Here is a 24,122-nt window from a genome sequence, read left to right on the forward strand (position 1 = left end):
CTATGTTTCCCAATCTAAAAAATTTATTATTTATTTTTAAAATTTAATTTTAATATATAATTTTTTTAAAATTATTTATTTATTGCATAATTTAATTTTGTATATTATTTTAATTATTAAAAAGTAATTATCTCATTAAATACAAATTAAATATTATTTTTTATAAATAATAGGTTAAATTATTTAAATTTTAAAAAATAAATTTGTTATTTTTATAATTAATGAATTAGCTGATTTAATTTTTAAAAAAATAAATTTTTATAGTAAATATTATATTAAATTGTTATATTATTTTAATAATATTATTTTTTTACGAATTTGCATTTCATAATCATAATTGAAAGAGTTTTTTCTATAATAAATATTATTAAAAATCAATTTTATAATAGAGTTTTATGAGTAATGTTGTATGAGTAATGTTTTGTTAATTAATGAGTTTTATAGATTATTTAAATTCAAAAAATAATTTAAATTTAAAAATATAAATTTAAAGGATAATAGATTAGATAATTTAAATTTAAAAATTGTTAAATATAAATTAAATATTATTTTTATGAATAATAGATTAAATTATTTAAATTTAGAAAAAATAAAATGAAAATTTTATTTTTATAATTAATGGATTAGCTGATTTAATTTTTAAAAAAATAAATTTTTATAATAAATATTATATTAAATTATTGTGTTATTTTAATAAAATTAATTTTTTACGAATTTGTATATTATAATCATCATTTTTTTTAAACAAAATTACTAATTGTATTAATAAAATTTAATCAAATAAAGAGGATATCATTCCAAATAGAAATACGATTATGTCTGATCGTCAATTAAGTATCGATAAAGAAGAAAATGTTATTATTCCTATTAAGAGCTCCAAAAAAATTTCAATCGTCACTTATGATTTATATATGATGGAAATGTTTCTCACATACAATACAATCAATTTTCATAATAAGCAGATCTCTTGGGTGCCAGATTTATGGCGGTAATCCTCGGATAATTATTGCATTGAAAGATTTGGTTTCTAGTTAAAAGTCGGACATTTTATTTTTGATAGAAACAAAAGTTTTCAATTATCGTATGAAATTTTTTCGTAATTTTTTATATTTTAATGGTTGCTTCTCAGTCAATAAACATGGATTCTGAGGAGGTCTTTCGTTCATATGGAAAAGTCATGAGTCTGTTTCCGTAGTTGGTTTTTCTTCAAATTTTATTGATTCAGTTATTTCGAAAAGTAATGTTTAATGGAGTTTTACTAGTTATTATGGGTTTTCGGAATCGCAACGATGACGTCAGTCCTAGAACCTTATTCGAGGTTTATCTCGTACAGCTTTCTTTCGTGGTTTTGTTCGAGAGACTTTAACGATTTATACTCGAAAGATGAGAAAAAATGATGAGCATTTTTGCCAAATTATCTTATACAGAAGTTTAGATAGGCACTTGAAAAGTATTTTTATCAAATTATCTTATGCAGGAGTTTGATTTTGAATGATTGTAATTTTTTGTTAGATTCTATAACTGATATTTCTGTTAGATAGATTCATCATAATGCTACTCTAGCTGTTTAAAAAGATTAAGTTTAAAAAAGAGTAAAATACGAGAGTGTCAAGATACAAACAGATTATAAAGAAAAACTTAATGAATTAATATTTTGAGGGTTATATTATAATCATCATTAAAAAGAGTATTTTTATAATAAATATTATTTAAAAATCAATTTTATAATAGAATAAAGATAAATTATTAATCCGTTTATTATTATTTATATTAAAAAATATATTTATAAATAATAAAAATAAATTATTATTAATATATTTATTTAATAAAAAATAGATAAATTATTATTCATTAAAATTAACCCCGAATAAAATTCCGGAGTCCGCCGCTATAAAGATAAATAATAACAATAATAATAATAATAATAATAATAATAATATAAGTGGATAGAAGAATCGGGAAGCAGCAAGAGGTAAGAAAAGAAAATTTTCCAAAATTGTGCTCCTAGTTCCAAAAGAGTCTCTCTAGCAACAACTCCTCTTCCAGAAAGGATAGGTCCAACTCGATCCTTTTTTGATAATTCGAAGTATATGAATGACACTTTAATTGATGAAATTACAAATTGCTTAGTTCAATTTTTTATGCACTTACTATTTGGTGTTAGATATTTTTCATATTAAAGTTGGCTGTGAAGAAACCCTCTATATTACAAATTCTAAGTTTGATCTTTGAAACAATCAATTCAGTCTCATGGAATCTTCAATCATTAAATGGCTCAATCTCTATTCTCTAGATCAAGGCTTCTATATTTTCAAGGGCCATACATGTTTGCATTTGATTTACCTTAGCTTCATTCTTATTTTGAATTTGTATACATGCCATTTAAAATTTGCAGACGTGGCATGTTATTTTTTTTTGAGATGTGAATTGAAAATTAGGATAGTAGAATATAAAATCTCTTAAATTTATTCAAATATACTTATTATCAGACTAAATCTGTGAGTGCATGGCATGTTTTTTAAAAATTAAAATTTTTTACACTTGATATTATTCAAGATCTGAAATTCAAATTTAATATGCATGGTATGGCATTTAAATTTTATATTTAAAGTGAATGTAAAATTTTCAATTTCAAAATAGGAATAATATTTGAAAATGAAAATTTTAAAGAATAAATTACAGTTTAGTCTATATAATTTAATGAAATCTTCATTTTAGTTTCTATATTTAATAATAAGAAAATTGTGAGTAAATTTAAAAACGAACTTTTTGAGCAAATGTCAACCCAGAAAGTACATTGGCAAGTCATTTGGAGTTAATTTCACGAAATATTATTCTAAAATTAACAATATATCTTTTATGATTTTGAATTTTAAAAATTTAATTAAATGCTAAAAAATAGATATTCACTTTTTTAACTTGTTTAGAAGTTTATATTTCTTTTAATGATTTCTTTTTTTTTTTTCTTTTTCCTTATCAAAACTAAAAGAAATTTATAATAACACATAGTTCATTATTATATAGCAACCTCTAATAAAATATTGGGAAAAAAAATTCTAATTTTAAAGACTGAAAAATATGAGAAATTAAAAAACCAGAGTTTGATAAGAAAATGTTAGACTTACTCAAGTTTTAATATTATTATAATATGATTATGATATCAATCCATGTAGGTTGTATTATATTGACAATAACATATATAGATAAAAGATAATAGAATTTTGGTATAACAATATATTAGTTATAGAAATAAGTTGGATTCAAAGAGAAATAAGTTAATGTATAAAAATAAAATAATAATATGTATTTAATTATATATCTTTTAAATAACTCCATTATTTTTCATTTTCACTTTTTAATAAGTATAAATATTATAAATAGTTTTTTTTAGTTTGGAATAAGGATACAGAAACTATAAATAACAGGAAAAGATATCTCTCTACTTAGTACTTCTGACCATATTTAAATATACATAAGTTGGCTACGATAAGTACATTTATGAATAGATAAAGAAATACATAACAAACTCTATTTTACAGTACACTCCCCCTCAAACTTATGATTATTTGAAACGAATCATTAGTTTGTCTCATAGATCAAAAAAATTGTTTTGGAATTGGTTTAGTTAAATAATCAGCAACTTGATCTTCATCAGAAATAAACCGAACACATAATGCTTTTTGATGATCGCTGGATTTCTTCACCCCGGTATAAAGGCCAGGCCAATAAAAACAGTCCATGATCCGAAGGCTTCAATATTCCCCTCGAGAGCCAGGTCCAGCCCGCTCAGTCACAGGGCCGGACTCCGCCTAGACTCCTCAATCAAACCGGCCCAAACCTCTCGGCCCAGTAATCAGACCCTCACCAGGCTCAACTTCAGCCCTACCATTCAACCCAGTCCGGAAAGGGGAAAATGACCAAGATGCCCCGCTGGTAGGTCTTTCCGCATGCGTATCAGAGGAGAATCATACGTATCAGAGGAGAATTAATGGCCGTTACGCATGGAGCAGGCGTCTGACACATCCGTACATACGGAGCTAAGCGACAGAAGACAGCTAGCATTGTGGCAGAGAGACAGATATATATATATCACGGTAGAGGCCACGAAAAGGGGGTTCTCTCTTCTTCTTCCTTCTCCTTCCTGGACACCATTTTTATTCTTTCTGCAACTCTTGCCTGAATATACTACCCTGAGCCATAAAATCTGACTTGAGCGTTGGAGGGCCTACACCGGGGCACCCCCCGGTAGGCCCCTGACCATTCTTTCTTATTTTACAGGTCCCTTCACCAGATAGAACATGGAGAGACCCGTTAGAGAGCCCAGCAAGAAGGGACCCAGAAGAAAACCAGATCTATCATGGACCAGGAGGAGGAAAAGATTTATCAAATGGCGCCGTCTGTGGGAACCGAAGGAGATCTTTTCATCACCGGAGTTTTCACTTTCAAAACCCACTGAGATCCACAATGGCAAACCACCAAGAAAATAACCTTAACGTCATTCCAAATAATCTGAGCTCTGCCCAAGAGGGGCAACGGTTCTTATTTTCCAGTCCTACAACTCCAAACAACCAACCACCCATTCCTTTTAACCCCTCGCCGAGCTTGGCCGGGAATGTGCCCTCCACGAAAGAGATTTTGCTATCTCTAAAGTTTTCAGATCCACCCATTGAGATCCACATAAGGTACGAAAGCTTGAGCAGATAACCCAGCTGAAAAGAAAGGTTCATTGTGCTAAAGAATATTTTGATGGTCTTTCAGATAATTTATTTTAATATTTATTAGATTTTACTATGGCTGGTTTTTTCTTTGAAGTCTGGTGAATATTCTCTGTAAGAAAAAAAAAAGAAAAAAAAGAAAAAAAAAAAGAAGAATGAGATATATATATATATATATTTGTTGAAATCCTCAGGCCGGCTGTAAAATCCCAGGTTAGCAAGTCAGAGAGAAAATTAATAAATGAAAAATAGATGAGGTCGGGCTAACATTTCAGGTCGGATAGGGCATGAGGTCGGAGGAGACACGATTCTTAGCCATTCAACTCGGTTGCAGAGCAACGCCCCTCAAGTATCAGAGCAACCTGGAGACAATAGCAAATAATCAAATATCCAGGCAGGTCGAGGTGGATAAGTTCGGACGCAGTATGTCATCCAGCTCGAGAACAAGGTGAACTGAGATACCCAGATCGGCATGGTCGGCATTAGTCCGTCTGGTTGTCGAAAGAACGACTGATCAAACACCGCTAGTAAGACCGTCAATGGTTTCGCTGGTCGAAGTAGCAGAACTGAAAAGAGCTCGGCAAATCCAATAATCACAGTATTATAAGTGAAGGCACGTTGGCTTGAGAAGGAATAACTGGTGGACTTTCACTAAAATCAACAACATCGTTAAGAGATTACACGTGGGAGCCGAACGCATGTGCGAAACTAGATCCGTGCTGGAGATCACGCTCGAGATCGGGGCCCTGTTTGAGGAAAATAACAGAGTAAAGACGTGAGTGGAGATGCTTTCAACAAGAAGTCAAGAATTCCTGACCCACACAGGATGATTAGGGCCCACTACCAATCAGCAACAACTTTTCTCTTTTCTTCTTCTTCATCATTGTTCGGAAAGAGTGAAAAATAGGGAATCTGTTGCTTTGGGTTCACAATGACAGTGATTTCACGCCTGATGAATGGTGTCAGGACAGCCGGCGCGGGAAAGTGACGATCCAATGTCGTGTCCAATCATGGGTGTCACCGGTGAAGCCCGAAGCCGTGCGTTGTAACAGCAGAGAAAGCTCGGTCACCTCGAGGATGGGGAAGACAACCCAGCGGATAACCTAGCTGAATAACTTAGTTGAAAAGAAAGACCCAGCTGGTTCAAGAATATTTTGATAGTTTTTAAATAGTTTATTTTAATATTTATTAAATTTTATTATTACTAATCTTTTCTTTGAGATTTAAAGAAGTGAAATTTCAGATGATGAATATCTTTGTTGAAACTGTGAGATCAACAGTACACATAGTGTAGAGATTGGATTCTACTGTGAAGTCCCAGGTAACAAGTTAAAAAGGAGGAGTCTGCGAGAAAAAAGCAGGTCGGATGGTTGGAACAGCAAGAGTGGAAGGAGCTCGAATTGCTAAAGACGCACCAACCTGAGGAAGAAGTGGCTGATTTGGTCGAGCTCCAACAGGTGAGGTTGGCGAAACCTTACAGCAATCCGACCATGTAGGTCCGCGCAGAAATGAATGAGATCGGTTATGGTCGGAGCAGAAATAAACGAGGTCGGTGCTGCCTATTTCGTCGCCATCAATCTTGAGGTGACCGGCGTCACCAGCGCTCCATGGCGCGGGTCCTTCTAATTCGATGTCGGGAGCATTACTCCCTCATCACCATCCATCTCCTCTCTGAGCAGCCACCCATCTCCTCTCTGGTTGGTCGGAATAGCAAGACAGAAAGGAGTTCAGCAAATCCGACGACCACAGCGTTAGATTACTCCTTGAGGTCGGATCCGTGCTCGAGCTTAGATCTGTGATCGAGGTCGGATCCGTGTTTGAAGCGTTACCTTTCTTCCTGGGTTTTGGCTTCTGGAATCAGTGTTCTGTAGAGAAATATTTCTGGGTTTGGTTCTTTTCCATTCAATGCGCTTTTGCTTGTTTAGGGAGATCCTGTATATGCTGAGAAGATAAGCCGCGCTTGTTTCACTGGGCTAATATTCGAGCAGGGATTGCTAGAGGAACTCAAACTTAAAGAAGATGAGCTGCAAGCCAGATGGCAAAAGCAACTGCAGGAGATGGAGAAAACCAGTGAATCTCCTTCTCAACAAGAAAGCACTAGGAAATCCACTCCCTAAAACTTCATAGAGGTGACCCCTTGTCTGGAACCCGCAATGTGTTGTGGAAGCAACCTCGAATCCGTAATCTAGTTGCACGACCTGGATGCCAGCGGTGATTTGAAAGACTTTAATATGTCACTGTGAGTTTCTCTGCCACAGAGCTTGGAAATAGGGAATCTCAAGTAAAATTTCAATTTTCAATTAATGTGTGGACCTTTCATGTCTTTTCTTAGAGAAATTTGAGACCTGTAGTCTTTTCATGATTTTATTCATTGAAGTATGGGAATATATTAAAAAAAAGAAAAAAAAAAAAAAGAGAAAGGAGATTCGCGAGGAAAAATCAAGCAGGTGGGATAAATTAGACAGCTCTGAACAGCAAATAGACGAGGTTGGACCGCACCACAAATGATGAAAAATAAGTCGATGGAAGAACTTGAAATAAAGGTCGATGGAAAACTGCAGAAGAACACGAGTGAGGAGTTCGGACTACAGCAGGTCGGCCAAACACCAAAATTATCAATTTTTCAAGATTGAATTTGGTGGGATCAGAGTAAAGTAACGCGCCCATACAATCCATGCAAAAGTGGTCGGCGTGGCTCTTGCTCACTGGGAGGTAAGTACCCAAATACTTTATAAATATTACAGCAATGCCATTATAAATGATTTATTAAAATTAGCTTATGCACGATCCACAACTACTGCAAGCAATTAATTATTTATCATCATCACCACCAGACAAACCTCAAAATCAAGAGCCCTTTACACTACCTTCATTTATTGTTTTACAGATTACAGAATTATAAAGTGTAAATAATACTTACACTGTTCACAATATTTTACATGTTCGAGCATAGTATTTTATAAATTAAAAACGGAAATATAAAGCTAAAGTGTCTGGGGCAACATACTATTTATTGACGAATATTATTGAACTGACAATGAGCATCCTCTTTACATACACTTTGGGCAAGCTTTTATTTTGCAGAATGAGCCTGAATCTTGCCCAAGACCTCAATTAGGCACAAAACCAGTTGAGATGACGAAGCGACAGTAAGGCCAATGAGCCCGAATTTTGTGCAAAACCTCAAGGAGGTACAAAAAACAGCCGGCGGGGCCCCGAGGTCACCCCGGAACGGCCGGTGAGGATCTTAAAAGACCTCCCGGAGCATGAAGACCGGGATCCCCTAGAACTCCCGGGAAAACAAAACAAAAAAAAACAGCCGGCGGGGCCCTGAGGTCACCCCGGAACGGCCGGTGAAGATCTTAAAAGACCTCCCGGAGCATGAAGACCGGGATCCCCTAGAACTCCCGGGAAAACAAAACAAAAAAAACAGCCGGCGGGGCCCCGAGGTCACCCCGGAACGGCCGGTGAGGATCTTAAAAGACCTCCCGGAGCATGAAGACCGGGATCCCCTAGAACTCCCGGGAAAACAAAACAAAAAAAAACAGCCGGCGGGGCCCCAAGGTCACCCCGGAACGGCCGGTGAGGATCTTAAAAGACCTCCCGGAGCATGAAGACCGGGATCCCCTAGAACTCCCGGGAAAACAAAACAAAAAAAACAGCCGGCGGGGCCCCGAGGTCACCCCGGAACGGCCGGTGAGGATCTTAAAAGACCTCCCGGAGCATGAAGACCGGGATCCCCTAGAACTCCCGGGAAAACAAAACAAAAAAACAGCCGGCGGGGCCCCGAGGTCACCCCGGAACGGCCGGTGAGGATCTTAAAAGACCTCCCGGAGCATGAAGACCGGGATCCCCTAGAACTCCCGGAAAAAAAAAAAAACAGCCGGCGGGGCCCCGAGGTCACCCCGGAACGGCCGGTGAGGATCTTAAAAGACCTCCCGGAGCATAAAGACCGGGATCCCCTAGAACTCCCGGGAAAACAAAACAAAAAAACAGCCGGCGGGGCCCCGAGGTCACCCCGGAACGGCCGGTGAGGATAAGACCGGGATCCCCTAGAACTCCCGGGAAAACAAAACAAAAAACAGCCAGCGGGGCCCCAAGGTCACCCCGGAACAAAGAAGACCGGGATCCCCTAGAACTCCCGGGTAAACGAAGAAGGCCAGGATCCTCTAAGAACTCCCGGAAAAATAAAAGAAGACCTCACTGAGGTCCCACCAAAAGAAGACCTCAACGAGGTCTTGACAAAGGAAGACCTCAACGAGGTCTTGACAAAGGAAGACCTCAATAAGGTCTTGACAAAAGAAGACCTCACTGAGGTCCCACCAAGAGAAGACCTCAATAAGGTCTTGACAAAAGAAGACCTCACTGAGGTCCCACCAAAAGAAGACCTCAACGAGGTCTTGACAAAAGAAGACCTCACTGAGGTCCCACCAAGAGAAGACCTCAACGAGGTCTTGACAAAAGAAGACCTCACTGAGGTCCTAGCAAAAGAAGACCTCAATAAGGTCTTGACAAAAGAAGACCTCACTGAGGTCCTAGCAAAGGAAGACCTCAATAAGGTCTTGACAAGAGAAGACCTCAATGAGGTCTTGACAAGAGAAGACCTCAATAAGGTCTTGACAAAAGAAGACCTCACTAAGGTCCTAGCAAAGGAAGACCTCAATAAGGTCTTGACAAGAGAAGACCTCACTGAGGTCTTGACAAAAGAAGACCTCACTAAGGTCCTAGCAAAGGAAGACCTCAATAAGGTCTTGACAAGAGAAGACCTCAATGAGGTCTTGCCAAAGGAAGACCTCAATAAGGTCTTGACAAAAGAAGACCTCACTGAGGTCCTAGCAAAGGAAGACCTCAATAAGGTCTTGACAAAGGAAGACCTCAATAAGGTCTTGACAAGAGAAGACCTCAATGAGGTCTTGACAAGAGAAGACCTCAATAAGGTCTTGACAAAAGAAGACCTCACTGAGGTCCTAGCAAAGGAAGACCTCAATAAGGTCTTGACAAGAGAATACCTCAACAAGGTCTTGACAAGAGAAGACCTCAATGAGGTCTTGACAAAGGAAGACCTCAATAAGGTCTTGACAAAAGAAGACCTCACTGAGGTCCTAGCAAAGGAAGACCTCAATAAGGTCTTGACAAGAGAAGACCTCAATGAGGTCTTGACAAAGGAAGACCTCAATAAGGTCTTGACAAAGGAAGACCTCACTGAGGTCCTAGCAAAGGAAGACCTCAATAAGGTCTTGACAAGAGAAGACCTCAATAAGGTCTTGACAAAAGAAGACCTCACTGAGGTCCTAGCAAAGGAAGACCTCAATAAGGTCCTAGCAAAGGAAGACCTCAATAAGGTCTTGACAAGAGAAGACCTCAATAAGGTCTTGACAAGAGAAGACCTCAATGAGGTCTTGACAAAGGAAGACCTCAATGAGGCAGAAGACCTCAATGAGGCAGAAGACCTCAAAGAGGCAGAAGACCTCAAAGAGGCAGAAGACCTCAATGAGGCAGAAGACCTCAATGAGGCAGAAGACCTCAATGAGGCAGAAGACCTCAAAGAGGCAGAAGACCTCAATGAGGCAGAAGACCTCAATGAGGCAGAAGACCTCAATGAGGCAGAAGACCTCAAAGAGGCAGAAGACCTCAATGAGGCAGAAGACCTCAATGAGGCAGAAGACCTCAAAGAGGCAGAAGACCTCAATGAGGCAGAAGACCTCAAAGAGGCAGAAGACCTCAAAGAGGCAGAAGACCTCAAAGAGGCAGAAGACCTCAAAAGAGGCAGAAGACCTCAATGAGGCAGAAGACCTCACTGAGGCAGAAGACCTCAAAGAGGCAGAAGACCTCAAAGAGGCAGAAGACCTCAAAAGAGGCAGAAGACCTCAATGAGGCAGAAGACCTCAAAGAGGCAGAAGACCTCAAAGAGGCAGAAGACCTCAAAGAGGCAGAAGACCTCAATGAGGCAGAAGACCTCAAAAGAGGCAGAAGACCTCAATGAGGCAGAAGACCTCAAAAGAGGCAGAAGACCTCAAAGAGGCAGAAGACCTCACTGAGGCAGAAGACCTCAATGAGGCAGAAGACCTCAATGAGGCAGAAGACCTCAATGAGGCAGAAGACCTCAAAAGAGGCAGAAGACCTCAAAAGAGGCAGAAGACCTCAATGAGGCAGAAGACCTCAATGAGGCAGAAGACCTCAATGAGGCAGAAGACCTCAATGAGGCAGAAGACCTCAAAAGAGGCAGAAGACCTCAAAGAGGCAGAAGACCTCACTGAGGCAGAAGACCTCACTGAGGCAGAAGACCTCAAAGAGGCAGAAGACCTTAAAGAGGCAGAAGACCTCAATGAGGCAGAAGACGTCAATGAGGCAGAAGACCTCAAAAGAGGCTGAAGACCTCAATGAGGCAGAAGACCTCAATGAGGCAGAAGACCTAAATGAAGCAGAAGACCTCAATGAGGCAGAAGACCTCACTGAGGCAGAAGACCTCACTGAGGCAGAAAACCTCACTGAGGCAGAAGACCTCAATGAGGCAGAAGACCTCACTGAGGTAGAAGAACGGCAAAGATCTCAAAGATCTCCCGGAGCAAAAATAGCCAGAATCCCCAAGATCATCCGGTGCTACAAGCAAAAACAACTCATAAAGAACATAGTTCTGATCTCACATAAAAGATTGGGGCATGAGACCATAAATGAAAAAGCTAAACTCCGACCTCCCAAAAGACCTCGAGTAGAGAGACTTTGATCTCACACAACAGCCAAAAGTACCAAAGCATCATGCCGATCTCAAGAAAACGAGCGTAGTACTGGTAAACCCAATAGGCAGACCGAATTGAGGCAAGGTGATTCCTAAGCAAACTGCATACCAAAATACAAAGCCAAACAAAGAATCAGGGGCAATCATAAGAGGCACCGACCTCGGGAATTGACCGCTCACACTAAACCAACTCAGCTGGCCTAGAGAAAGGTCCAGGCAACAAAGAGCCCGCAAAACGCTCGAGAGAAGACAACCCATAAATACTCAGGGGCAAAAAACATACACGAGAGTCCAACGCTCAGACAAAAATAATAAAAAGGCAAGAAAGGGATACTTTCTACAAGAGCAGTTCTCAGACCGCACGGTCATGAATAGAGTTTAAAGATTTATCCCCTCACCAGTCATGGAATAACTGCTGAGGAGATAAAGGGGCAATTGATGATCGCTGGATTTCTTCACCCCGATATAAAGGCCAGGCCAATGAAAACAGTCCATGATCCAAAGGCTTCAATATTCCCCTCGAGAGCCAGGTCCAGCCCGCTCAGTCACAGGGCCGGACTCCGCCTAGACTCCTCAATCAAACCGGCCCAAACCTCTCGGCCCAGTAATCAGACCCTCACCAGGCTCAACTTCAGCCCTACCATTCAACCCAGCCCGGAAAGGGGAAAATGACCAAGATGCCCCGCTGGTAGGTCCTTCCGCATGCGTATCAGAGGAGAATCATACGTATCAGAGGAGAATTAATGGCCGTTACGCATGGAGCAGGCGTCTGACACATCCGTACATACGGAGCTAGGCGACAGATGACAGCTAGCATTGTGGCAGAGAGACAGATATATATATATCACGGTAGAGGCCACGAAAAGGGGGTTCTCTCTTCTTCTTCCTTCTCCTTCCTGGACACCATTTTTATTCTTTCTGCAACTCTTGCCTGAATATACTACCCTGAGCCATAAAATCTGACTTGAGCGTTGGAGGGCCTACACCGGGGCACCCCCCGGTAGGCCCCTGACCATTCTTTCTTATTTTACAGGTCCCTTCACCAGATAGAACATGGAGAGACCCGTTAGAGAGCCCAGCAAGAAGGGACCCAGAAGAAAACCAGATCTATCATGGACCAGGAGGAGGAAAAGATTTATCACTTTTCAAGCCAATTTATCTTTTACAAAATGAATATCAATTTCAACGTGCTTCATTTTGCTATGAAATAATGGATTAATTGTAAGATAAGTTGCTTCCAAATTGTTGGAGGGACAGGTACTTGCACTTTAAATTCACCAAGCAATGATTGAATTTATGTTGCTTTAACAGTGGCATAGGTAATTACCCGATATTCTACCTAAGCAGTATAAGAGCGATAAATGGTTTGTTGTTTATTCGAATTTCAAGAAATAAAATTTTTGTCAAGATAAATCAAGTAGCCTGTAGTAGACTTATGGTTCTCAGCAAAGCTTGTCCAATCTACATCACTATATGCAGAAATAATAATGTAGTTAATAAATGACTGATTATACTCCATTTACAATTTTAATTAATATCGTTTGACTAAAACAATATAAAAGAGAAAGATATTTTAGAAATTGAAAAATTTTATTAAAATTTTTTAAAAATTGAAAAGTGAATATCTAATACTCACAATTTATAATAGAAAAAAAATTCTAATATATAAAATTATAAAAATATTTAAAAAAATAATTAAAATATAAAATTAATCTCTAAGTAATAAAATTTTCTTATTAAATTTTGTGATCAGACCTACGACTCTCGTTACACTTTTTGAATGTTAATATTTTAATTTAAAAAATATTTTATGTTAATTTTACCAAATTTATTTTATTTTCAATTTCATTAAATTTGATTAGAATCAATTAAACTACAACTAACTTGATAGAATTAATTCTAAGATTTTGAGCTTTTTTTTATTAAAATAGATAAAATATAAAATTTAATTATAAAATTTATAATATAATTTCTAATATTTAACAAAAACTCACAATTTAATTTTTTTCATTTTAATTAAAAAATAATTTAATCAATAAAATTTTTTTTTTAACAAAATAATTATTTTAATAGAATTCATTATTATATTTTAACAATTTAGTCTTATACTTTGAATTCTTTTAATTTTTGTAACTTATAATAATTTAGCGCTTTTATCTTGAATTTGGGTCTTCAATTTACTGTTGACCAAAACATTATTTTATTAATAAAATAAAAATTCTGACAGTAAATTATCTATTTTTTTAAAAAATTAAAAACTAAGTTATAAATTTAATTTAATTAAATTCTACGGAAAACAATCGAGTTCGACGCAACTAAACCTTAGGTGCATTATTATGGAAAATGGATTGAAAGGTTGCGTATTGAGACAAAAAGTCTACTTTGGTTAAACAAAACCAATGAAATTATTCCAAATCTCCGTTCATATTTTATTTGTGCTTGTTCAATCATTTTACTAGTTCACTACTTAAAAAGATTACATTTTTTATTTGCCCTTATCGGGTGTTTGGTTCTTGGGTTTTATGGGTTTTGAAAGAATCAATGTTGGGTTGATAAAGGACAGTCGATTTCTATGCATTTCTTCTGGTCTGTAGGCTTCAAATCTCTTGCCATCAAAACACACTGAAGAAGCTTACCCTGTTTTGTTTTGTGGGTTTTGAAAGAATCAATGTTGCGTTGATAAAGGTCAGTCAATTTCTATGCAATTCCTCTGGTCAGTAGGCTTCTAATCTCTTGCCACCAAAACACAATGAAGAAGCTCACCCTGCTATTTTGTTTGTTTGAGTTTTTTCCGTTGTTTTTTTTGTGCCTTTGAATTAGAAGGGGTGTGGATTAATTCTCTGGGCATTCAACAATTTGGTGAATAATGGGGCATAGTTCGAAGAAGAAGAAGAAAGGTGGAGGGACTGGGAGGAGGAGCAAAGGAAGGACACCCTCGAAGGATCTTGCTTCTAGTTCTGGTGATGACAATGAACTTCTTGCTGAGGAGATCACTGCCTTGTAAGTGGTTGAGTTTCGACTGATCATATTTTTTGTATACTGTATACTAGGGCTCACATTTTGAATTTTACAAGCTCTTGTTTGACTTAGAAGTCTAATAGATTGAGATTCTTGCTTTGAATTGGATACAAATTTAAACCCATTATTGGTCCCTAATTGGGAGATAAGGGAAACATAATGTATAGGCTCACAATTTCTAATAACTTTGTAGGTATTTTTTTTAATTTTATATAATTAATGTCACTGAAAGATCATTAAATTTGAATAGGTTTTTCCTGAGGTTTTCTACTTTAACTTCCTTCAATTCCAGATATGGAGAGGCAACATAGTTGACTGTTATGTCTCATACTCATCTCCAATGTGGATACACATGATAAAGGGGATATGTTTGGTAATTAAAACCTTAATTTGGCTATTCTATCTTGGGTTCTGTAGCAACTAAACACATTCAAATGAATTTTGAAACTGTGTTGGAGGGTTTGTTCTATGTGGTGGTGTGAGTTTAATGAGGGTTGATTCTAAACGTTACATGTATCACTTTGTTTCTTATATGTTGTTGTGCCCTCTCTCAATTTGTTCAATGTGTTAAAAATATATTAATGTAACAAATTGTGCTCAAGGGAAAACTTTAGATGTAAGGCTTCTCAAATTCTTTCCAGTTGCATTGACATTTGGGTTTTGCTAATTACATTATTATCTGGAATCTCATTAAGTGATGTAAGGTGGCGGTTTTGATAGTACTGCTCAAACTTGGATTGAATTTGATATTTGCAGTTTTGGTGGTTGCTCAAGTCAGTGACCAGATTGGTCCCATAACCTATTCAGATTAGCTTGTCCTGTTGGAGTTTGATCATTGCTTATGTTTTTCCTTTTCAAATTTGCAGAATGTTTCCTCAGTTCTTTGTTTCAGAATTTAATCAGTATTCTATTTTTTCCTATCCGCTTATGGCTTCATTTATGAATTGAGAATTTTTCTTAGGTGGCAACTATGTTTGCTTTGAAGACTTCGGTTTGTCCTCTTATTTTGTTCTATTTTTATGTGTTTTTAGATGTGCAATATTTCAAGAAGACTGCAAGATTGTTTCAGAGTCACCTCCTCAGATACTGATTAAGCTCAGGTTCTTGTTATCTGGAGTTATATCAAACTTGAAAATAAGATATGATCTCTCCATAATTTCATTATGCTTTTCTGGATTTTGAGCAGGCCTTACTCAAAGGATATGGGCTATGAGGATCTAGATGTTTCAGCTCTGCTTTCAGTAAGGTTAATCAGTCGGCAGTTTTCCCTGTTTCCGTTTTATGTAAATGGGTATCTCATGTCATGACTTTCCCTTGTCCACCATTTTTCAGGTGCATACCAGGATATCCTTACAAGTGTCCAAAGTTGCAAATTACTCCTGAGAAGGGTTTGACAAAAAGTGATGTGGATAATCTTCTTTCTCTCCTTCATGACCAGGTAAGTTCTAGCAATCCTTTTACCCCTTCTATTGCCTCTGTCTCTATAGCAACCAAGTAGCCAATAAGAGTTATTTTACTAGAATTTTGAACTAAAAATCAAAATTCAAATTCAAGATTCTTTATTCTTTAATGTAACTGGTCTATGTTTTGCAAGAACAGGAATCAGGAATGCACCATGGCACCACCTGATACCTAGTTTTTTAACACTTCAAATATTTTTGCCTCTTCTTCCAAAATTAGTTGGCATGCTTTTACTGTAAATTTCATTTTAGGCGAATTCCAATGCCCGGGAAGGACGAGTCATGATTTTCAATCTGGTAGAGGCTGCTCAAGAGTTTTTGTCTGAAATAGTTCCAGTCGGTCCAGTACCTGAATCTGTAAGCTTCATATGCATGCATATGTACTGTTGCAATTTTTATCATTATTCTATTTGTATTTCTTTACCAAGGAATTTATTTATTGCTATAATTTCATTTCCTGTGCAATTTGTTGCTTTTTCTTTTTAATTTTTTTGGAGGCATTTTGGCTCTTAATATCTTGATTGCTTTACTAATTTGATCTCCACTTCATTTGTCATTTGACTCATTGCTTCTCATTTTTATTGCTCATTCACTCATCGTTTTTTTTTTTCACTTATCATTACTATGGACTGAGGGATTATTTATTTAAAATATGACAGGGATTCCCAGTATATATCAATTTTAGATAAAATGGATTGCAATATTTTCTGTGCTACTATGTATCTTACATGTTACAAGTGTTGGAAAGATAATATGTGCTGCTAGTTGAATGTGTAACATGGAACTTCCTGTTGTCGTTGCAAGTCTTGTTTTCTTTCTAACTGCTATATGTTTCCCATGATGTCCTTTCCTCTCCTCGGGATGCACTTTTTGCACTTCATGTCACCATCCTAACACCTGACCATAAAACAATGGCATGATATAATACAGAAATTGAGCAAATAATATTTAATACTCCCTCCATCCCACGAATATAGGCCTACTTGTTCTTTCACATGGGTTAAGAAAATATAGTTAATATAGCTAAAAACAATAAAATTTTTTAATTGTCTTTACTAATATACTCTTCACTCTTATTGCTCATACTAAATTATTTTTAGAAAATAATAAATTTTACTTTTTCAGTGTATATTAAATAGGGGTATATTAAGAAGCTAACCAATAAATTATTATCTGAAAGAAAGAAAGTTGCCTATAAGTTGGGATGTATAAAAAAGGAAACTAAGCCTATCTTTATGGGATGGAGCAGTATAAATCTGAATAGTAAATTTCACTTGCATAAAATGATTAGTAACAACTATATTGGATGTGAATATTTGGTACATCAACGACTAAAGTATATTTAACTTAAGTTTGATTAATTTGCTAACTTGTATTGAGTGTTTGAGCTTCCAAACTTCCAAAGTGCATTTTTTCCTTGTACGAAATCAAGGCATTCGATCTTTCTTTGAAATTTTTTTTTTCAAATTAATTCATAAAGCAGTTGCTTAAGGCTGCATATCCCTTCACTCAAAACATACTTTCATTCTACCTAGTGATTAACAAATATAGTCTCGAGCTAAGATAGTATGCTGTAGTTTCCTAGAATCCTCCTGTGTTTTCTCCCCTTTTTCTGTTTGTCATCTAGTCAGATGTGCTTTAATTTTTTATTTCCTCTGGTAGGCTTTACTCTCAACTATGGATGGCAGTGACCAGTTGTTTAAGGACATTGCTGTTTCAAGTAACAAGAATTGCTCTTCATGTGAACCATTTGTTTCTGGTTTCATAGACCTTTTTAGTGGCTCTGGAGAGTCATGGGATTGGGGCCTTGCAGTGGATGATACAAGGGCAATGAATTCTTCAATAAAATCTCATTCATTAGATGGTTCAAAGGTTGGATATGAAGTACTGGAAAAGAAACTTGATAAGGCCACAAGGCCATTGACAGTACAAGATGCAAAGCAAAGTCCACTGCTTTTCCCTGTTGCCAAGTTAGGTACCCTTGAAGAAGAGAGTGAAGATGACAATAGGAGCATATCAACTGATTCAAGTACATCTGTTACAGAGGAATCTGTGGGAAATGAATTGGAAAGCAAGAAAGAGGTCAGTGATATTAAGGACAGTTTTCTTTTATTATATGCAGTTATAAAAAATATTGCATCATCTTCTCATTGTACACATTTAAGATTAATGTCGATATTTTCATGATGCTCTATGGTCATCTTATGTTTTATCTGATATCTTAGCTCTGGCTTGAAGAGTTCAAATATTAGGAACTTATATTTAAGGATTGTAAATGTTAACCTCTATTATATTCTGTGAAAGTTCTCTTTTGGTATTAATGAGTACTTTTGCTTAATTGTCTTTAAAATGTTCGAGGATTGAATTTTTAGTGCTTACTCTCTCTTAGTTCAGAACTAATATTATTATTATGATAAACAAAAAGAAATTAAATAATGGATTTATCAAATCATATTTTATGTATTTTTGTTCTTTCTGCAGTGTATTTCTTTAAATAAGAGAATTAATTTTATTGAGAAAGAAAGGACATTAGACCTAGAAGACAAGGAATCCTCTCATAAGGCTCAATGGATGACTAAAATCAAGAACATAATGAAATGCTGAAAAATAATGCCTTAAAAGCTCCACAAGTATTAGCTAAGACAGAAGCTAAAAAAACCACCTTGTCCTGCAACAAACTAAATCACATACTTTGATTTTTGAAACTGATTGCATCTCTCCTCATCCAAACTCAAGGCTTCATTTCAATCTTTTACTCTGAGAAGCATATTTCTTAAGTGAATGAAGTGTGAGAAGGATAGATCTCTGTAAAATGAGATATGGAGATCAAGAATAGAGGAGAAGCCATAAGCAAAATTAAGCTAAGCTGCTAATGAAGGATCTGAGAAATCTTTTGCACTTTTCTGGTAGTTTAGAGCATGCATGTATGGTGTGGATTTGCATTATTGTGGAAAGCTCAGGCTTTTGTTTATATATTTTTGGGCAACGATAATAAGAAAAAGATGATATTGATGCCCTCATGGAGAAAATAGATATAAAAGTGCTGAAAGCAACATACTGAATAAAGAAGTTCACGCAGAAAGTTGTTCTTGTAATAACTTGCGGAACTAAAAGAAGCATTTGGACTACTTAGATCAGAAAGAAAGGAGAAAGAAGGCAAGACTAGCCGTGACTGTCTTCAAGCTCAAATAAATAGAAAGGATGGGTATTTATAGACTATTATAGCTCTTAAATGTTATATTGGAATTAGGATGTTTCATATTTATAAAAAGGAAACAAGATCAATACTGTTCACTTAAGTTACCAGCAATAACCCAGGATATGCTTGAATCAATTAACTCTGGAAGTTGAATTCACCTCTGTACAAAGTAAAATTAGTTGTTAGTTTCTCCCTTTGGTAAACACAAAACAAGGCACTGTCTCCTTATGTTTGTGATACACGCTCAGGAAAAGCTAAAATAACATTCTTAGTTTGATCAAACTTCATATGTCATAAAGAAGTGGTCCAACTAGCTGATTACAAAAAGCAGTGTGGAAGTTTCTTTGCTGGAACTCTCAACTGGATGTGAGAGAGAGTGCCCCTTAAGAGGAAGGTGAACTTGTTCCCTGCTTTCTATTGTATTTTAAAGTGAGGACATAAATTTTAAGAAATCAGGCCCAAAAATCGGTGGAGACCCTTGCTTTATCTAAGATAGGCTAGTTATTAGTTCTCTTTTCCATTTATTATTTGGTGTGTTCCAAATCCTATCAAGGTGAGCACAATTTTAACTTTTCTCGCTTAACCATTAAAAGGCTGCTGGAGGTGCACCAGCATTAGAGGGAGAGAAGAGAAGAAAAGAAAGAGAGAAGAAGGAGAAGAGGAGAAACAGACATACCTTTTGGAAGCTGATTAGCTGAAACTTAGGAGAGCAAGAGAGTGTCTTGGAGAGGTTCTTGGCTGCTGGTGTCAGAATATAAGGAAAGGGTATATGTTTTGTTTAAAACTCATTTAAAAAAGATCAACTACTGTTAAAGAGGTGGCGCCTCAAGCGCCTGACACCTCCCTTTGTGGCCTAGGCAGGGTGAGGCAAGGCGAGGCAGTGGGCCTCACCTTGCCTGGTGCCTTACTGGCACCTTAATAAGATTGTTGGCAGTCCAACCAAGTTCTTTGATTGATTAGTTATTACTTATTGGTTATTAATGGGTCAAAATCTGGAAGAATGTAAATGTCATGTAATTAGCATTTTTCTATATGAATAAGGCTGGGGAAAATCTTAGAATCTGGAGCTTCAAAATGTGGAACTTTTGATAATGTGGATGATGTACAGTAAAGCTTAATTGTATATATATTTGATATAAATTATGATAATCATTGTACATATATCTCATAACTCAGCCTAATCAATTGGTTGTTTATTTCACAGAGTGATGACCACTATATTAAAGTTAATTTCTTGCTATTGTTTGTCTGCATCATTCCGAGTCACTATTGTGGTATTGTTATATAAATATAAACACTTGGGCTATCCTCTCCCCAGCTTGATCATTTGCCTCTGCATGGCATTAGAGCCTACCCTTGCCCATATTGGGGCACCTGCCAATGTCAATTATTGCAAACTTTATGCTCTAGACATTCCTTGTTGGGGGAGGGGGGGTCTAGTGATAAATGTAAAGACTCGTGCAACCCTCTACCATTGAGTCCTTATTCCTTAGTCTTCATTAATACAATGGTAGTGCATGCTTTCACAGGATGATTTCTTTGAAGAGAAAGGACCAGAAGATGATGGCAATTCTGAAAGTGAGCCTTGGGATTTGCTGTCTTCAGCATCCTTAGATCATGATCAGGCTACCCAAACTATTGAAAAGGATCTAGTAATGGTATTTTTCCTTTTTTTCTCTGATCCTTTTTATTTATTTATTTAACTAAGAAATTAATTTTATGAACTAGTTACTTTTCTCATCAGGTTCACATGCTTCGCCTTGCTTGTGCTTCAAAAGGAGGTTTGGCTGATGCTTTATCTCAAATAACCACAGAACTGTGCAACTTAGGTGTATGTTCTGTTTCTCTTGGAGATAAAGAAATTAAGTCTATTCTTGTGTTGCCTGCTTTTCAGTGCTATGCTTTGCTGAATCTGAATGATTTTGTTCAGGTACTTTCAGAGTGGGCACGAGATTTAGCTTCTAAACCATCTTCTGTCTTTAATAAGACCTTTGATCATATTTTCCATCAACATGCGGTTTGTCATATGAACATATTCTTTTTTTTTTTTTTTTTTGATTGCAAGAGTCTGACATAGAATTTATTTTATTTTGTTTTATTAATTTTTCTAGGTTTCATCCAAAATATCTCAATTTTGGAAACCTACTTCTGATTTAGGGGGGACTAATATGTCTCTCTCAAACTCTCGATATCTGAGTGATTTTGAAGAGCTACAACCACTTGGTATTATGCTTCTTAGCTTCTGTTTATATATGCATATGTATGCATAATTTCATTTGCTGTTATATTTTTGTAAACATGAGGGACATGTATCATTTTAAAATGGTTACTTTTATGTTGCCATGTCTTGAAAAAGGCTGTTAGATGTCTGGAAATTTAATTACCGTTTACTGAATGTTTCTCTGCAATTTGGCATGTCCGAGTTCGAGTTGAAAAAGTTTCATTGAATTTTTTATGTTGCATTTGGTCTGGTGATTCTTTTAAGGAATTTTTGTTTCATTTCCTGGAATTTGGAATTATAAACTTTGGTTTGTTATTTTTGCTCTTTTTAGTGTTTTCTTTTCCAAATTGTCAGGTCATGGTGGCTTTGGTCATGTTGTACTCTGCAAAAACAAGCTAGATGGAAGACAATATGCAGTGAAGAAAATTCGCCTCAAGGACAAAAGCTTGCCTGTTAATGACCGAATTTTGAGGTAAATTTGCTTTTTAGTCTGGGAAATATATTGGAAGTCATCCTTCAAAATGTGCGCTACATGAGCCATGAGGTGTAGTTATTGTAATTTGCTTGTTATAATACCTTGCATCTTTGGTTACTGGTAAGTCCCTTTTTTCTTTATCAGTTATTATAATCAAGTGTTGCATCCTAGTTTTTGCTCTTCAGTCACTATAATTGAGCAATATTCCATAGGGCTATTTTTTCTTTGTTTTCTTTATCCTAAAAAATATATATCAAATACAACTAAAAGTATGTGCACACAGACAAACACAATATTTATAGCCTAATGCAATTAGCTAAAGATGTCCAAGTACCATAAGATCTTTCTATCATGTACTAACTACTAACCTTGTTATTAGACAGGATTTGGCCATAAACTAAAGAACTTAGTGCTTAGAAAGGAGGGGATCAATAAACAAATATCCAACTTTTCATGGTCCCACAATCACTGGGGGTGTAAAAGAACCAATTTATTCGTGAGTTATTCGAGACTCAACTCGATAAAAGCTTAACTCTAATTGGCTTGTTTTCTAAACGAGCTCGTGAGTTATTCGAGAAACTCGATAAAAGCTTAACTCTAATTGGCTTGTTTTTTAAACGAGCTGAGCTGCTCAAATTAGGCTCATTTAATATACAAGTCGAGTTTAAATTCAATAGTTTTTGGCTCATTAAAGCTTACGAGCTTGGCTTGTTTACTAGCTCGTGAACAGGCTTGATAATTGGTTTGTTTATAAGCTCATTAAGTAGGCTTGTGAATTGCTTGTTTTTGCAAAAGCATTTGTATTCTTTTGTTTATTTTATAATGTTTTATAGTTATAATTTTCTAAGATAATTTAAGTCAATATAAATTTAACTTTTATATGATAAATAAATTTAAATATTAGGTAATAGATACTCTATCAATTTTCAATATATATTTGTGTTATAATTATATATTTAAGTCATTTATACACATAAATTTAAATTATGGATATTTAACCATAATGAATATACAACAATTGATGTTATTGAGCATATCATAATTGTTCAAAAGATTTTACATATGCTTTTATAATAAGTTGAACTTATATGAAGGCGTAAATATTTACACATGTAATAACGAAAGAGACTTTATGTGTTCTTAATAATAAAATGAATATATATTTTTAAAACACATGCTTTCTCTAAATTTTGAACATTTAAGAGACCTAAAATTCAAGTTTAACAATAAATTGTGTAAATATTACTATTACATTTTTTCTCTCTAAACTCTGAACTTTTTAGAAGTTTAATAGTTAGGTTTATCTACGAATTGTTTAGTTGTTATCATTTCTCTATCTCTGTCACTTTCTCCCTCCTCCTCTCTTTTCTTTAAAAATTGTTGAGAGTTTATAAAGTTAAGATTTAAGTTTTGCACTAAGACATTTAATCACTATTATTACTCTCCATCTCAAACTTAAAACATTCTAATTCTCAATTATATAGTTTTGAGTAATTGCTTAAATTTTGTGGAATAAATTGTATATTAAACTATAAAGGGTTAAATACTAGAAGTAATATTATATGTATATATATATGTGTGTGTACGTATATGATTTTCTTGTATGTATATTATTTCATTTCATTCTAATTAATGCATTTTTAAAAGTGAATTAACTTATTATTCTTAATCATTGATAAGTGTTAATTACTCTTTAAAGTGTTTTTTTACTTATTAGTTAAAATAATTAGGGAAAATTACTACTTAGTTCTTATAGTATGGGAAAACTCATTAGTTAGTCTCTCGGTTTTGAAAAATGCATTAAAATGTTATGGATGTTTTAAAAAGTCTACTGGTTAGTTCCTTCGTTAATTTTGCCGTTAAGTGTTTTACTATTTAGTCCCTATAGTTTTGAAAAACTTATTAGTTGGTTTCTCATATTTTTAATACGTTACTAATTAGTCCTTTTGTATCAAAGACATTTTAGACTTCTTTGCATTACTTAACAGCTAAAACTAACGGAAGTACTAACTAATAGACTTTTTAAAATGCTAGGAACATTTTAATGTATTTTTCAAAATCGAGGACCAGCTAGTGGGTTTCTTTATACCATGAAGATTAAGTAGTAATTTTTTCAAATAATTATTACAAATTTTTTATCATAAAATATTTTTGGTAATTAAATTTTTTTTCTTAAAAAGCTTAAAAAATACCGTAAAAAAGAAATGTAAAAAGTAGATAAAATCCACTATTACTTAAGAATTGTAAATATTTTGATAATTTTAATTATACATGTAAGATACTGTTTCATCTTCATTA

General features: G+C 35.5%; 1 protein-coding gene across 9 annotated transcripts in view; it reads left to right on the top strand.

Moving 5' to 3' along the window:
* The first annotated feature begins 13,761 nt into the window (after positions 1 to 13,761).
* LOC110626183 (eIF-2-alpha kinase GCN2) overlaps positions 13,762 to 24,122 on the top strand; it is a 35,803-nt gene continuing 25,442 nt past the window's right edge. For 5 of the 9 annotated variants that reach the window (XR_006352565.1, XR_006352564.1, XM_043961888.1 and 2 more), the window contains exons 1-11: positions 13,762 to 14,136; positions 14,272 to 14,451; positions 15,501 to 15,569; positions 15,656 to 15,715; positions 15,802 to 15,907; positions 16,182 to 16,286; positions 17,592 to 18,011; positions 20,658 to 20,786; positions 20,873 to 21,058; positions 21,240 to 21,351; positions 21,704 to 21,821. Coding sequence is in view for 7 of the 9 variants with exons in the window: in XM_043961888.1 (XP_043817823.1) it covers positions 14,318 to 14,451; positions 15,501 to 15,569; positions 15,656 to 15,715; positions 15,802 to 15,907; positions 16,182 to 16,286; positions 17,592 to 18,011; positions 20,658 to 20,786; positions 20,873 to 21,058; positions 21,240 to 21,351; positions 21,704 to 21,821 (1,439 nt within the window). In the remaining 2 variants the exon portion in view is untranslated. Of the gene's footprint in view, positions 14,137 to 14,236; positions 14,452 to 15,500; positions 15,570 to 15,655; positions 15,716 to 15,801; positions 15,908 to 16,181; positions 16,287 to 17,591; positions 18,012 to 20,657; positions 20,787 to 20,872; positions 21,146 to 21,239; positions 21,352 to 21,703; positions 21,822 to 24,122 lie in introns of those variants that run through there. The other 4 variants (XM_021771961.2, XM_043961890.1, XM_043961889.1 and 1 more) reach the window with 4 other exon arrangements.

The sequence above is a fragment of the Manihot esculenta genome, chromosome 11, assembly GCF_001659605.2.
Source record: "Manihot esculenta cultivar AM560-2 chromosome 11, M.esculenta_v8, whole genome shotgun sequence".
Lineage (NCBI taxonomy): Eukaryota > Viridiplantae > Streptophyta > Magnoliopsida > Malpighiales > Euphorbiaceae > Manihot > Manihot esculenta.